General features: G+C 38.0%; 1 protein-coding gene across 1 annotated transcript in view; it reads right to left on the reverse strand.

Moving 5' to 3' along the window:
• Positions 1-3,265: 3,265 nt before the first annotated feature.
• LOC128599391 (polycystic kidney disease 1 like 1) overlaps positions 3,266-17,447 on the reverse strand; it is a 52,621-nt gene continuing 38,439 nt past the window's right edge. Inside the window, 6 exon segments of the mRNA XM_053610928.1 lie at positions 3,266-3,476; positions 7,691-7,933; positions 11,190-11,197; positions 12,999-13,154; positions 15,198-15,211; positions 16,863-17,052. Of these exon segments, the coding sequence (XP_053466903.1) occupies positions 3,266-3,476; positions 7,691-7,933; positions 11,190-11,197; positions 12,999-13,154; positions 15,198-15,211; positions 16,863-17,052 (822 nt within the window).

Consider the following 17,447-nt stretch of genomic DNA (forward strand, 5'->3'; position numbering starts at 1 on the left):
CATGATAGTCCCAGATTCTTGTTCTTGGCTGACAGGAGTGAAACCCAATGTGGTCTTCTGCTGTTGTAGCCCATCCACATCGAGGTTTTGTGCATGCAGAGATGTTTTTCTGTCATTATTACTATATAGAGTCATTATTTGAGTTACTATATCCTTCCTGGCAGCTCGAACCAATCTGGTTATTTTCCTTGGACCTCTCTTATCAACAAGGCTTTTCCACCCATAGGACTGTCACCCACTCAGTGCTTTTTGTTTTTCATACCATTCTGTGTGAAATTCCCAGGAGATCAGAAGTTTATGAAACACTCAAACCAGTCCTTCTGGTGCCGACATCCATGCACTGATCAAAGTCACAGAGATCACCGTTTTTTATTCATTCTGATGTTGGATGTGAACATTAACTGAACTCTAGACCTGTATCTGCATTAATTTTTTTATTTTTTTTTTGCATTGCACTGCTGCCACATGATTGGCTGATCAGATAACTGCATGAATGTGCAGGTGTACACAATAACTGTATTATTTTTCATTTGTATTATACCATTAAAATTGAACTGTCACTGAATTTAGTGGATTGCAAAAGACCCTTTTCAATTTTCACATTTAAGGGCACACTACCGAATGTTTGAGATTCAAAATGATGTACATGTATAATCATTTTCTGAAAAACAATCAGTCTCTCTATTAATGTGTCATTTTTAATTCGCTTTCAAAATAACTTGCAGGCAAAAGCAGTCAAACACCGAACTGCTTAATCTTTTAATATGCCAAACTAGTTAGCCAAGATCATACTACTGCACCCACATTATAATCTCACATTATAATCTCACATTATAATCCCACATTATAATCTCTAGCAAACTTGTCCAAATTAATCTTATTTAAAAGATTAGAACATTTACATTGCTTCTGTTTGTTTTTGTTCCTTTTATCGATTTTTTTAGACAATAAATAAAAGTATCATCAAACTTTAAGTTTTTACAGTTTTTTTTTTTAATGCAACAAACCTAAATAAATTGATACATCCTGTGTATTTGTTATCCATCATATCAGAAAGACTGGAGATATGTTTCATACTGTACTTTCAAAGTAATAACGTTCTAATTCTGATTTTTGCACTTAAATTCAAGTCTCTGTTGACATTCTTCATTGTATTGCATCACTGTAACATGAAGCATTGTAAAAAACCCTCAACAGCACTGACCTGGAATGTGTACAGCTTCCTCTTCAGCCTGTATTTCATGTTTTTCTACATATGATTCATTTAAACAGAACTGTCCACATGACTTTCTGCGAGATGGATGCTTTGTGAGCGCGTCAGTCGGAGAGATGAAACCCAGAGGGAGTTGTGAGTTAAAAGCTTGATTCGGGATAGTATTACTGCATTCACTGTCCTCCCTGGTCATCTTAAATGTTTGTGATTTATTTGCCCTTAGCATCTCACTGCCTTCAATATGAACACTGGTCATTTGTTTTATGCAGAGAGAAGTTTGGGAGTCCTTTAGCTTCTTTACAGGGGATGTGGAGATGTTCTTATGGGCCTTTTGATCAGCGTAAAAAGCCCAGTCACGGATTGTTTCCCCACTTCGTCTAAAGCGCTGCAGGGTGTTCCATTCAAGCAGTGACCTTGTAATGAAACAAGTACATATTTACGGAGCTGACACTGTTTACATTTATACATTTGGCATACAGTTTTATCCAGAACACAGTCCAAGCACAGCACTGAACAGTTGCGTTAACCACACTGATAAACCTCTGCATTTACGTGAATTGTACTGCATCTAAACTGAGGTTCATTTCAACAATAAAATGAATAAAATGAAATTTTTTTTACCTGAGACTGTTTTCCTCATGAGGGTGTAAAAATTCACAACACATACTTGGCATTATTTCCATTTCCTCCATTTTGTTTTCAGCACCAACCTATGCAAACAATTGAATAAATACAGAATAAACATGCCAGCAGGGTAGTGTGATATGGCCTAATGCAAAGTGGAGTTACTCTTACCACCCCCAAAGTTGATTACTTTCCTATAACAGCACACCCCAAAGTGTTTTATTCCTCTACCAATGCAAACAGTGTCTTATTGATTAAAGAAAAACACGTCATACCTTTTCAATTACAATTTTAAAGTTTAATTTAAGGCCGTTGAAAGTCTGTGAGACAAGTTAGTTCCTATTATCCCCTACATTATAGCAGCAGGTATAAACAGTCATTCTCTCACAAGCTTGTCTTGAATGTAATGTTGCATCAAATTTTGCCTATTACCCAGAGACGATTAATATTTAACACAGAAACAGATACTCACATATATTAACCAGTTTGAAGGACAATGAAGACACCGGGCCCGTGAGTGAGGAGAAATTTAAGGGTCCAAATTTATTGTTGCATGAGATCCACACAGTTGAGATGTCCCAAGGGTGATCCCAAAAAACCAGAGCTGAAGCTCTCCTATTTATACGGTTTTCTAGGGTCAGGTTGACCCAGATACCAATATGTTTAGAGTCAGGATGACCCAAACACCAATTTGTTTATAGTTAGCTTCTCTCGCGGCCCCCTGCACCTGCGAGACAAGGCCGTTCCCAGAGCCCTTATCTCGCAGGTGCAGCCCGGCTCCTTATATTTTGTCTTGTTTCATTCTTTAAAAATAACCTGATCTTGTCTGTGTCACTCCTGACTGGATTTTCGTTGAGAAAGGATCCTTCACACTTTCAAACACACCATCTCTACATTATGAGTCCCACCAGCCCAGTGAATTCTCCGTAAAATTGCATACTACTCATACTTGGTCTCCCTCGTGTTTATTTCATGTCTATTTTATTTCCAACAGTAATAACACTAAAAAACACAGTTTGTCATGCTACTAAGAAACACAAAGCCCTCCATCTTGAATATTCTCCCATAGCAGAAATCTTACTTAGTGTTGCAAAGTGCTGACACTAGAGACTCCTTCCATTAATGGTGAATAAACATCTCCTTACATTAAACATCACCACGTCAACTATTATACTTTTATTTCTTAAATAAAAGTATGTTTTTTTATCTGCTTATTATTGTTTTTTTTATTTATATTTTATTATTAGTTTTAGAATCTGTGAAGCATAGTGAAGTAGTGATACACTGTGATTTGCATAGCAGTTGGCACTCTCGTCAGAGCTGTCGTTACGCAGAATTAATCATCACCTTCTGACCCATCAGATTTGAGAAAGTAGCAGCATTGTAAAATAAAGACAAATAGATGGCGTGTAAGAGCTAGTTGAATAGTTACTGTATAATGTCTACCTCTGAGCTGTAGTCATATGCTGACTGAAGCGTATTCTGGTCCTCATAGTTGTCCTGGTCTTCATCGCTACTGGAAATGACGTTGAGCTTGACCAGGAGCTCATCAACGAGATCCTCAAACTCTTCCAGGACAAAATTCTGTAGAAAAAAACAGAAAAGGTCATGCTTTACATGATCAGGTTTGTAATGATTTCTTTCACATTCTCAATTACTATAATAATGTACTCATCCATCCATCCATCCATCTTCTATACCGCTTATCCTTCCTTCAGGGTCACGGGGAAACCTGGAGTCTATCCCAGGGAGCATCGGGCACGAGGCGGGGTACACCCTGGACAGGGTGCCAATCCATCACAGGGCACACAATCACATACACACTCACACACCCATTCATACACTACGGACACTTTAGACACGCCAATCAGCCTACCATGCATGTCTTTGGACTGGGGGAGGAAACCGGAGTACCCGGAGGAAACCCCCGCAGCACGGGGAGAACATGCAAACTCCGCACACACAGGGCCACGGTGGGAATCGAACCCCCGACGACCCTGGAGGCGTGAGGCGAACGTGCTAACCACTAAGCCACCATGCGCCATATAATGTAATCAGTAATATAAAAATAATTGAAGCACACAAAAATGTGTGGTCGCCCAATCTGGATTTAGCTGGAGTTACAGTACTTATTTATTGCCTTACAAATCCTCTTTCATGTATTCTGTTATGTCCTCAGCCCTGTTAATGTCTCAGCTAAAAACACAAACACATTATAAAACTATGTTTATGTAAACCTATAGAAAGGCACAGCCAGAATTAAAATGTCTCTTACATTACTGGTGGTATGAACAGTCCATTTCTGCTTGCCTTTGCCAACAAGCTCCAGAGTCACATCCCGGATATAAGTGCAGAGCTCGGATGCAGACAGAGGATGTTTTCTCCTTTTATATTTTGCCCTTTTCACAACTGAACCGAGTACGCCAATTATCTGCAAAACATCAATGCAAACGAAAGAAACCATTTGAATTAGTATTAATGTGTGCTCTCATAGTGGGTTCTTTCAGTGAACTTGCTACACATACTGTACCATTGCTTTCACCGCAAAAAACACTATGCAGATTAAGCCTCCGTAGATGCAAAGCATCCAAGAAGCTTGATTTTTGTGCAAATCACCAAGCTTTCCAATGCCGAACCCATGTGCGATAACAGAAGATACTGATTTTGGTAAGGTGATCAGGTTCCCCAGGGAGGAGAAAGCAAAAACAACGATCACACCAGTTATCTGAAATCGAAAAGTGGGGAAAAAAATAATAAAAAATCAAGCAGGCTACACATTTTCATTCAAATTGATGTGTTCTGAATCTGAATGTTTGTGTACCAGAGGCCAAAGCAGACCGGAGAAGACGTCTATCACTGTAGATACAGCCGTGGTCATAGCTTCATTCAGGCGTAGCAAGGAGCAACACTTAATCAGAAGAATGAACATAAGGAGCCCATAAAGTGAATGAGTGCGCTGTCGAAGACAAAGAGATCGTATACAGGTTATTTTACATGACAAAATATTAATTGCAATTTTCCTGGCACGTATAAATTACTGATTCATGGATTTTCATGTGTCTTCCCTTTATTTTGCATTAATTTAAAGCAGTTTTTATTCTGCAATCTGGAATTGTTATAGTCAAACCTCCGGTTTGCTGCACCATGATAAAATGGAATCAAACAAATATGGCGAGGAAAGACAGATGCAGTCGCAAATCATTGTCATTACTTCCTATTTGCTTCCTGGCTTTCTTCATTGCTGATATCCTTCTTTGCGTGTGTTTTGAATGCAGATGACAGTACTCGGATATATACAGTAACTCGTTAAAGAAACTATGCCATTACATCCACCTATCCCTGCCTTTCCTGCTCTGTCGGTATCAAATGTACAGTACAGGGAGATTATCAATTCCCAATGGTATAAACGATATACACAATGACAATATGTTTGCTCAGTGGTCCAACAGCGGTCCTTAGGGCCAATTATGTAGCTTAAATGAGCCGTAAATGTACACTACATTCATTCCCCCCAGGTGAAGGATACATACCAAAGGGACAAAAGATATACCCTTGAGTGACAAGTATTCGTGCCATGTTTTATACCCATGGTACAGTTTAGTAATGTTTTTTTCTGAGACTATTTTCATCTGACTCCATTTCCCAGAATGCACCTCCGACTACAACATGGCCACCACGGACACCAGCTGCAAGATCACACATTCAAGTTCACCTGATCACTGACGGCACACACCTGGAGGATATTCCATTTGACTTGCTTCGATTTCGATATCTGACAGGTCGTTTGGATTTGCATTCTAAAAAGGATTTCTTCATTCTTATCATCCCAAAAGAACTACACCGAGAGTTTGAATCAAACTACCTAAATACTGCGTATGCGCCAGCACCCTTACAGGACCCATGACGGGTCTCTTGACCAACTCAAAGGCTGCAGAGAAAGCAGCTTTAGTCAGATCCTAGGCAAGGTTTCTCTGCAAGAAATCTTGAAGCTGACACTTATCTACACGTCTGCTACCTGTTCCCGAGACGCAGCAGGAGTTAAGTCAACAAATGTCTTGAAATTTTCTCTTTGCAGTTTTTCAGTTGTATCCGTGATCAGTGTGAAGTGATGCACCGAACAGATGAAGCACAGAAGACTGAGTAGGACTACAATCACCTGCACGGGAGAGATAATGTATGTGATCAGCTGTCAGAGTGATCTATAGCAAAAGGAAATTAAAACACATTAAAAGCAATGAAAATTACTTCTGTCCAGTTCCACAAGTCGGTCCAGTACCCCCGTCCTCTCTGAGCTAGGACGTATGTTTGAAAGTAGAGTTGGAGCAGAGTGAGGAGGAGCAGGAGAAGCTGCAGGGGCAAAGAGATGGAAGTGATGAAGGAAAATAAAATTACTCACTCACAACACATTCATTTAAGAGTTATAACAGCTATAATAGTATAAAAAGTTGGGACAGTATGGAAAATGCTTTAAAAAAAAAACAAAAACAAAGAGGAGTGATTCGTAAATGTACTTCGACTTGTATTTAAACGTTCCAAAAAAGTTGGGACAGGGGCAATTTAAGACCAGTAGCGATGTGACAAGTTGAAGCAAGAAGGTGATGTGAAACAAGCGAGGCAATCATCTAATCATAGTAAATAAGGAGCCTCATTTCAAATAGATTTTGGACAAAACAGCCATCGTGTTCTCGGGCCCAAACGGGAAAAGGACCATCCAAGCTGTTACCAGCGTCAGGTCCAAAAGCCAGCGCCTGTCATGGTATGAGGGTGTGTCCGTGCCCATGACATGGGCACATCTGTGAGAGCAGCGTTAATGCAGAATGTTATGTACACATTTTGGAGCAACATATGCTGCCATCCAGAGCAGGACAACGCCAAACCACATTCTGCCCGGATTACAAGCGCATGGTTGCGTAAGCAGAGAGTGCGGGTGCGAGCATGGCCTGCCTGCAGTCCTGACCTGTCTCCCATTGAGAATATGTGGCACATTATGAAGCGAAAAATAAGGTGACGAAGGCCCCGTACATTTATGCTTCTCAAGAAACGCATAACGGCTGAATGGGGGGAAATTCCGCTTGTTAAACTTAACCAACTGGTGTCTTCAACGCAGAGCTGCTTAATAAGTGTTACTAAAAGAAAAGCTGATGTTACACAGAGCTAAACAGTCGACTGTCGCAACTTTTTGGAGTGTGTTGCAGTCGTCAGATTTGAAACGAGTGTATATTTTCAAAAATAAATAAAATTCACGATGTAAAACATCAAATAACGTGGTTTCAGTATAGTAGAGAGGAAAGTGAATTTTCAAAATGACGCTTTTTGTTTGGTTTTCTGCAATTTTCCATACCGCCACAACTTTTTCAGAATTTCGGTTGCACATCTGGATTTTACGTAGCAACTATGATTACGTCTTAAGTTCAGGAGGGAGAGAAAAGAGAGAATGGTGGGAAAAAAATGACCTTTTATAGTTCGTATGACATAAATTATAACAAGAATTAACTGGCTTCACAGGCACTCCCCAACATTAAATACAAACTTATGAAAATAAAGGTTTGTATAATATCGTACAATGAATAAATAATGTAATTGTTGGCAAATTCCTGTTGTATAAGAGGAAGAAAACACTTTGGGATGTGCCTGACTATAAATATAGGGTGATTTCTTGATTCCAGTAGAGTACAACCTGAATGATTAGGATTTATTTTTTTAATGACTGTACACCATCACATCCGATATACCATCAAACCCCTAAATGTAACCTTTGAAATGAAAACTATTGCTATCAGCCCTGCCACTGTACTTACTACCAGGCATCATGTGATATGAGCAATAAGATAAGCCCGATAAGACTGCCCTTGCTTTCCCACCTCTCCAGCTGTAGTGCAGTAATCAAGGGCAGAGGCAGAGTGATGAAGTCTGGTAGAGTAAATGTAGACTGACGGTAGAACAGCTCCCATGCACGTCGTTTCTCCAAGCATGGTGACCGTGGTAAAGAGGTTATAAACAGGGCTGTATAAAGTGAATTGCAGCATTACGGCATGGGTGGAGCTGCCAGTCCAGCCTGAAGTCCACAGTTTCTTAAGCCTGCTGGATGCTTCAGACCTGTGAGAGTCAGGACGTTAATGGAGTAAACAACGCCAGTTAAGAGAACTTTAATGTAAAGTGTTACTTTAATAAGAAATGTCGAATTTTAAGCATTTTAAACACAAGAAATTCACAAATAAAGCAATCTGTACTTGTTTAAAAATGAATGAAAGCCGTGGGTTAATCAGAGGACATTTTCACCTGTTTATTCCTAGGGGGACATTAAATCCCGCTTCCTCAGAACACCTGAGTTTCCCACGTCGGTGAGGTTCAATGAAAACGTTAAAAACAGATGCTAGAGCTCCAGGGGAAGACTGAAAAGTTAAACAAGTGTCAAAGGTTTTTATTTCAGCCTTGTTTTTCAAAGCATTGTCTTGAAAAGATAATGTCTAGATCTCTCTCTCTCTCTCTCTCTCTCTCTTTCTCGCTCTCTCTGTTGAGCTTCTGCTGAGATACCAGTGATCCTGACCCGTTCTGCTCTCCAGATCTGCTTGATCCATCCTGATGCCCTACTTCGAGTTGGAGTTCTCATTACCTGAAAATCACACGCTGCTGCTGAGGATGGCCCGACATGGACAGCCTAAAGACCAATGTGATTACTGTGGATGGTGCCACATGGAAACCCTAAAGATGGCTGTGAATGTTCTTCCTTGGATAGTCTTAGGACTTCAGTTTTGCACTTAAATCTCCTTCATTGAACAGTTAATAATGATAGTTTAAACTATAATGAATTCGGATATAATGATGCCATTATTCATAAGTTGCTCATAAGTTCCTGTTTATACAATTGCACTTTTTGACCGTATAGTATACAGTTATAGAAGGTAAATCATTTATAATCACACATCCGGTGTCACCCAGATGAGGACGGGTTCCCTTTTGATTCTGGTTCCTCTCAAGGTTTCTTCCGAAATGTCATCTCAGGGGTTTTTTCCTTGCCATAACTGCCTCTGGCTTGCTCATCAGGGATAAAAGTATAAAAAGCTACTTTGTGACAATGTCCACTGTTATAATATCAGCGTCGACTGCATCTACAATTAGCGTGTGCAGAAAGAACGTAACGTCTCTACAAGACCTAATGCGTTTTTTATAGTGAGTATTAAAGTAAACGTTTGACGATCAAAATAAGTTTGATCGGGTATGACATGTCTGGTGTCTAAAAATAATGTGGCATGAACAGCAAAAATGGCTAAAGAATAATGGAACCATTTGTGGCACCTATCTGTGAAGTAAGAAAGGAAACACAATGGTATATTCTGTTATAGGTAAATGAGCAATAATTGGATGGTGTGACGTGTTAGCACAACAAAGCTGATCACTGACGAGTTTTATCCCTGTGTTGAAATACTTGATGTTACAGCTTTACCACTGACTGTTACAAAGCAGTGACACTGGAGACTCCTTGAAAAATGTTAAATAAACGTGTCCTCACTGAAAACTTCGTCAGACCAACAACTGCACAAGTTTTAAAAAAACAAATCCATTTACGTGTCCTACATAAAGGTTGTTGCTATAGAAACAATAACATATTAGAACGAGGACATTAATATAAACTTGCAGCCAGCACAAGTGTCTGAATTTTTAAGTTGAGCCTTGTCTATGTAGTGCATGGGTGGTGTCCTCGCTACTGATCTTACAATGCTTACTGGATGTCCTACCTCTTAGATATCATTTTGCACCCTATTCCTAAGTTATGGACTTCTATTACCTTATCTTTAACTTGCTCCATACTCTTCGTTTCACTCCTTTCCTTCATACTGACATTCTCTTCGATAACAGTTTAACTGGGGTGGTCTTTGTTCAGAAAACAGGAGCGGTTTTAGTATTTCCAGTTGAATGGAGAAGCTTTCGTTTGTCACGTAGACTTTTACAGCACAGTTTGTTAGAAGGTTTGGGGTCAGAGCACAGGGTCAGCCATGATACAGCACCCAACAGTGGCAGCTTGGCAGTGCTGGGGCTTGAATCCACAATTTTCTAATCAGTAACCCAGAGCCTTAACCGTTGAGCCATTACTGGCGATTATATTGAGGTTTTTTTTTGAGAGAGTTTGTTATAAAAAATACTGAAATGAAAAATGTGCATTTGTTATTCGTTATTCCAGGGGGTTCAATACTTACTTGCACGGTATCTTTCACCAGGAAAATGTGGAAATGTGGATATTGTGACAAATGATTTATGGTACGTAAATGCACGATGATTCATTTTTAGAGTAAAGCCTTAAAGGTATGAGGTTGAGTCAAATGAACACCTTAGAAGTGCAACACAAATTAGAGGAATAGTGCATTAAATATGTAAATTTGCTAAAGTAAATATGTTCTACTGGTTCGTTGCTGTCAATCGCCCCTCCTACTTTAAACCTGATAAAATTTCGTGACACCAATTTGTAATAAACAGATTAGTACCTTTTTTTTTTCTGAAAGTAGAGACTTTTTTTTTTGTATTTGTCTGTAATACAATACAGTAAGAACATTGTATACAGCCTGTGAATAATTTTATACTGAATCACGATAAATTGCAACAGATAAGCCTAATTAGATGAATTACTTTCACAACAACTTTCAGTTTGATCAAACAAGTACTGCAAAACACTTGGGGCGATGTGTGTACATTTCATTTTTCACCAAACTAAACAGTTTTTAAATCAGTTTTGCTTATCGCTGTTAGTGATTTACCTGACACGATGAATTGCGTGTACCTTCCATCTTCATAATGACTGGTTCTCCAATTAAAGAGACCGTTTTTACCTGTTAATATCAGGTCAATAAATAAGCATCAGTTTCAAAAAAATACAAATCTAATCCATGTGTAAACATTACCAAACAATGCCTACCTTGTTCCATTTTTTAAATTGATACACACTTTAACTTAATTACTGAAATGCCTGTTTGTCTCTAGCAGTAAGAAGGTCATCTCTATTTTTATTTCCGTTGCCATATAAAATATATTTAGCCAGAAATGCATATTTTTTTTGCCTTATTTCTAAATGGATTACTTTTGATTATTATTGTCTTATTTCTAAATGGATTGCACGCTTAAATTAAGTAAACAAATTGATTAGACACTTAAAATGCAAGAATGATTCCCAAACTATGAATTATTTATTTATGAAATCTCTCTCTTTGAGTCGATAATCAAGATTGCACCTCAAATTTCATATTAAAATTAATTTTCAGAAAACCACCACCAGAGGGCGCTGTTATGTTAGATATTACAAATATATACGTGTTCCTTTATAAAAAATTAATTATCAGGAATTGAATATATACAAAATTACCATCTCTTCTGAAAAAACAAAACAAAAAAAAAACAATAGAAACCATCACAGAAATTCTAATGATTTCTACTATAAATACCATTACAAATCATCAGCATCACACCCTCAGGGGTGTGTACTTAGTCCACTTCTTTATATTCACTATACAAATGACTGTCAGAGTCCAGTCACCACCACTCATTACTTTAAATATGCAGATGATGCTGCCATTCTTGCATTTCTTAATAAGGACAAAGATTCTTGTATGGACTATCAACGCTCCATAGCGCATTTTAGTTAATGCTGTGACGATCACTTTCTCCACCTTAATATCGCAAAGACTAAGGAACTGGTTTTTAGCTCTTCCAAAACACTGACCCATCCTTCCAGTATTATCATTAACGGAGAGATGGTTGAAATGGTGGAACATTCCAGATATCGTGGCATTACATTGGATAAACATCTCAACTTCAATCAACACACTCTAGGTATTTACAAGTGCTGTCAACAGAGACTCACACTTATTCGTAAACTTAAGTATCTGTCTGTTCAGCCTAGTCTTCTTCTTCTTCTGTATCGAAGTATTATTGAGCCAGGTCTCATGTATGGTACCATTTGTTATTATGCTAACAGTTACCAACAAGAACAAACTCTTAAAGATAACTAATTTAGTGAGAAAAATGATTGGTATTCCTACCCGTAATTTATCAGACTGTGTCATTTCATATACGCTCCGGAAGGCACATCAAATTTTTAATGATCCAGACCACCCACTTTATCAGTATTTCATCCCCCTTCCTTCTGGCCACAGGTATAGACTACCCATGTGCAGAAAGGCCAGCTATGGTAGGAGTTATGTTCCTATGGCTATACGAGCGTTAAATACATAGGTAATCAGCCACTGTGATGCCATCTTATGCTCTGCCATTCGTTGTATGATCCTGGTGAGTTTTTTCCCTTCTTTATCCCCCCTTCCCGCCTCTACGTCTGTGATTGTTCTGATGGTTAATATGTATGGCGTTGTTGTGTTTATGTTCTCTACACACCCACCGTGGAAACAAATTTCCTCTTTCAGGACAAATAAATGATCTATCTAACCATTAAAACCATTACCATTGGTGGTCCTTAATGGTGACCGCTAGACATAACGTGCCACCAATAGAAGGCAACAAATTACCAGTACAGACACACAGGGTCAGCAAACAAGGAATATTCAGTCAAATTAAACTAAAGCACTATAATTATCAAAGCTTACATTGTCTTCCAACCCACTATGATCATGGGAATAAAGGTACAGCTCATGTAGAAGTGTGTTTGCTGTCCAGTTCCACCAGTCGTCAAGCTTCTGGATTGAAGGACTCCTGCATTTTCAACAAAGAATTATGGGTTAAACGTCCTTACCATCGGAATATTCAGTATTCAGTGTATTGATGAATGTGCTTTGAAATAGGTGGCATTTACCCAGTAAAGCGAGATCTGATTGCCTGATTCAGAAGATACTTATCATTAGAGGACTTTCCGTAAGCCACAAAGCCGACTATAAATGAGGCAAACACGTATAACACCAGCTCTCTGCAAAAACAATGAAAAATTGAAAAAATAATAATAATAATAATAATAATAGATACTACACCTCCTCAGGCATGTTGTGTTCCCATATTACTTTAGAGACATCCAATTCCCTTCATCTATTATTACACTCACACCTATACTATGTGAAGGGAATTTTGAGGATTGTTTTTGGGGATTTCTATAAATTCTGAACAGATGTGTCAGTAGGGCAGAATATTGTTAAACAGTGAACACTATATGATGTTTAGGTCAGTATGCTTTATTATTATTTGTTAAGCATAAAGTACATAGAGACCTTATTGTTTTCTGAAGATGTGTCCTCTTTTTAATTTGGCTCCTCACACTTTGAAGCTCAGTGGAAGTAGGTGGACGTGCGAGCCGCAGGTATCTGGCTCTCTGACGGGCTGCCAGCACCTGTCAATCCAAAACACCTCTGAGTGAATGGCATTCACTGACATCCAGTGGCATTTAATACAGTCAAGACTTGCCATGGCAAATAATATCCACACATCAAAAGTCTAAGCTATCATATTATATTAAAGGGAACTTATTTAAAATTATTATTATTATTATTATTATTATTATATTATAATGTCCAGACTTTTTATGTTCAGGATTCTTGGTACAGGCCATTAACTGTATTATAAACAGGAAGCACTTTCTGTGCATCTGGAAGCCTGTATTAATGAAAAGAATGATGGAATTTCTAACAGATTAATGACCCTAGTGGCTTATTAAGCTTTAAGCATATATTACTTTGGCAAGAGAATATCCATACTTATTTCCAAAACATTCCCTGAACTTGCACAATTTTTCAGGACTGGAAAAAACAACAAAAAAAAGTGTGTTTACATTCAATCATTTTCAGGCTTGTATTATTTGTAATTATTATGTAAGGAATACAACAAAACAGGGTTTGCTGTTACAGGAAAATAGAATTGATTCATTTCTTAAAACAACTTGTATTTCAGCAATTTGGCAATGAGTACAATAATTTATCAATTTAAGACTAACATGTCATATTTTTTATAGTTAAACATTCGGTTCCTGTTATCGCTTAACTTGTAGCAGCGATAAACTGTTGCTCGCTCACCTGTAGCATGTTTTTCTCTTACTGGCTTGCTGACTGTTACAAAGCACTAACACTGGAGACTCCTTCCATAAATGCTACACAAACGTCTCCTTCATATGGTTTCTTTGTTAAATAACAACACATTGTATCTGATAATATTAGTCTGCGCTGTCCTAGTTCAGTCTCTGATCATAATGAAATGATAATGCATTACAAAGAGGGCATTAATACAGGATACACCTGAGATTTGTCTTGCAGATGGAACTACTTTCATAGCTGCCATTATAGGTAACAAATCAAGACCGTCTGACAGATCAGATCAGAGTATTCAACAGTGCTGTGATGTATTAAATTATATGACATTGTAATATTAAACATGCACAAAGTTGCCAACACTTCACATTTTAAGCAGGCCCCTGCTCATATACTTTGAACTTTTAACCACAGACTCTGTAAATAACTTTTTTATTTAAAAATACATGAAGGTTTAGACATAGATTTGTGAAAGGATTCTAGATGAGATTGACCTGCATTGCATTAGCGTCGTAGCTTCAGTGCAAAACTAAGACTGCAGCCGATTAGGTAGACGTTTCTCCGGGTGATTTTTTTCATCAGACACGGTTTCTTTAAAGCGTGAGAATGACCTAAAAATACAAAATACCTTTTCAAAATTCATAGCAATCTCCTCTGTGTGATGATATGAGCTGGATAAAGACTGCTTCTTCACATTGGCTCCATTTTGTCTTCTATTTTTTAGCAGCTCTATGATGGGCTCATCAACAGCTGAGTTTTGGCGAAAATAGCCTTGATTTCCATGTTGCAGGGTTACAAATAATGCAGCAATAAATATCTGAATTAGAACAAAATGTAAACAAACAAACAAAAAAAAGCTGATTAATAATTGCTAGTAAATTGTGAATAATTTTTTTTTTTTTACAAGCTGCCATAACTGACAGCTACATAATACACAGGGTATGGGTCAAAATGAAATATTTTATATTTTAAAATTTTAATATGATATTTCCAATATAAACTTTTCCCGTGCTCGTTTCTGAACAAGCAAAATTATTTTATGTACGTATAATTTTTTTCATTTGATTAACATGGGTAACTAAATTAGTTCAAACGATGCCGTTCATAAAGCTGAAACAAAAAGCTCATTGTTGTGGCCATTTCAATCAATATTATTTATATTCAGATATTTTAACATAAATGTTGAAATTGTACTGCAATGAAAGCTGACGCTAATTTCTGTGTCAATGAAACAAAATTGCTAAGGTAGTAAATAGAGCTAGAGGGTTAAATAGCTCATATACTGTATAACTCATAAAAAAGAGATCTAGAGTCATACAGAAGCATGAAAGGGAGAAGATGGGCGGATTTACCATCGCTGGGTGTGCTGCAAAAGCACAGAAGAGCAGAGAGAAAAATACTGAGTGAATCCACAGGAGACACTTTGTAGAGCTGAATCTGTGAAAGTGTTTATAATAGTCTTTATTATTAAAGGAATATCACAGCATGTTTCATCATAATCTCCGTGCACCACATCTACAGCAAATAGCCATTCCCATGGACCATAATATTCACATTATTATTTGTCCTGAGGAAAGATTGAAAAACCTGTTTAATCAAAACTCAATTACAAAGTAAGTCTTCTTGAATTTTGGCAGTAGATGTTTTATGAAACGTTTTTTTTTTTTTGTAGGATGAATTCTTGAGTCAAATGTATTGGTAAATCAAGCTCCTAATCTGTATATTTGGGCCTTTCAGAGACTAACTGCGGGCCTCTTTTAGGGTCTTTTAAGTAACGTGTTACACACATAGTCAGAATAGCATAATATAAACAAGGAAGTGTCTCAGCTTCCTCCTGATCGTATGGTAGGAATACCATAAATCCTCATAAGTAACTGCAGTATTACTATCCCAGTAATACTGGGCAGGAATACAACCTGGATGGAAACAGTGGTGGAACTGGATTATATATGGGGTGGCTAGGGGGTGGTCAAAGCTACTTCAGGGGGTCCACAGACCATGACAGAAAATTAGTGAGCAACCCTAGTCTGGCATCTAAGGCGTATGAATGAATCCCATGATTGCTCATTAGAGGTATCCTATGATTGGCAAATTAGCATTCTCAGTCCACCTACTGTCATGTTTTTGGGAGGAGGGAGGAAACCCGGACAACCTGTAGGTAACCCACGTGGACACAAGGAGAACATGCGGAACTCAGCACAGACTGTAATCCAAGCTCAAGATCAAACTGGAAACCCCAGAGCTGTGAGACGACAGTGCTACCTGATGTGCTTACAGTACTGCCCTACTTTTATTGTTATAGTTTTATATTTGCAAGGTATAATTCTGCGCTATGCCTTCCATTATATGTAGGCTATCAGAAACAATTGCATATACAAACCCTGGAGTATTTCTTTAGAGACTTACTTCAACCCCAGAATTCCAGTAATGATTACACAAGTTATGGACAAGCACAGCCACAGAGTCCATGTCCCACAGTAGCACCAAGCTGGCAGATCTCTGCTTCTTCTACAAATGCTGTTCTTTGAGAAACTATTTACTGCAAACAGATCATTAAAAATGGTGAACACTTTTTATTAGTAGCCAATCATTATACCACACCTCTGTATTATAAAACTAAATACGCGTGTTCCTGTACAGTGTTACTCTCCATATGATCTGTGCTGTACCTTAACCAAAATCCTGATGCTCACCGTCCATTTTTATTATGCCTACTGACTGTAATGTTATCTATTTGAATTACTGTAATGCTACTAAAATATCGTTCTTTTTACCCTCATGAAGAATACAATTATCTACGTCTCTATCCTCCTGCCATCCCAGCCACACCGGTTCCCCGAAAAAATTTTAATAATATTTTTCTTCACCAGTTAAATCCACTGTCCACACATTGTGCATGCTGAGAGTTTATCTATACCTGTGCTAGCTACAACATTGTGTTGTACTGTGCACCAGTGTATAATGGCAATACATTTAGATCTAATTGAGCATATTTGGTATATCACGAACATACTAACCTGGAAAAGAGCTAGTTTGGAGGTTGAATTGGGTGTTTTTGAAACGGTCAGGCTGTAATTTGTCATTGCCATCGGGAATATTTTCTTCGGTAATTTCAATGCTAGAGATAGAGTCCGTGGGCTTCTGCAGTGCTGAGCTTTCTGTCAGTCCGCTGCAGGTCATAGACTCCAAATCACATGCCTTCAAAACCTGCAGAGCAAACAATAACCATTTAAGAGAAAGATACATTTCTTCATTTGTGGTATTTCAGTTAAACAACGGTTCCCTTTTATTTTATCGCACCTCACCTCACATTTATTTTTCCACGGTGAAACGTTCAGCTCAGACACACTATCCCTCAGCAGAAATGCATCCCAATCATCTGTGAATTTATTATCAACACCTTACACTGACAGCAACAGCGGAAAGAGAAAAGTGTTTTAAAACTGGATTTGGTGTTTACTCAGATTGTCTTTGTTTTATCTGAGATTTTGTTATAATTTCTGAAACAATTTGGTATGAGATATACACAAAACAGAAGAAATCGGGATGGGGCAAATACTTTTTCACAGCACTGTATGTGAAAGATGTCTTCCTTGATTATA

Source organism: Ictalurus furcatus, chromosome 23, assembly GCF_023375685.1.
Source record: "Ictalurus furcatus strain D&B chromosome 23, Billie_1.0, whole genome shotgun sequence".
In the NCBI taxonomy this organism is placed as follows: Eukaryota; Metazoa; Chordata; class Actinopteri; order Siluriformes; family Ictaluridae; genus Ictalurus; species Ictalurus furcatus.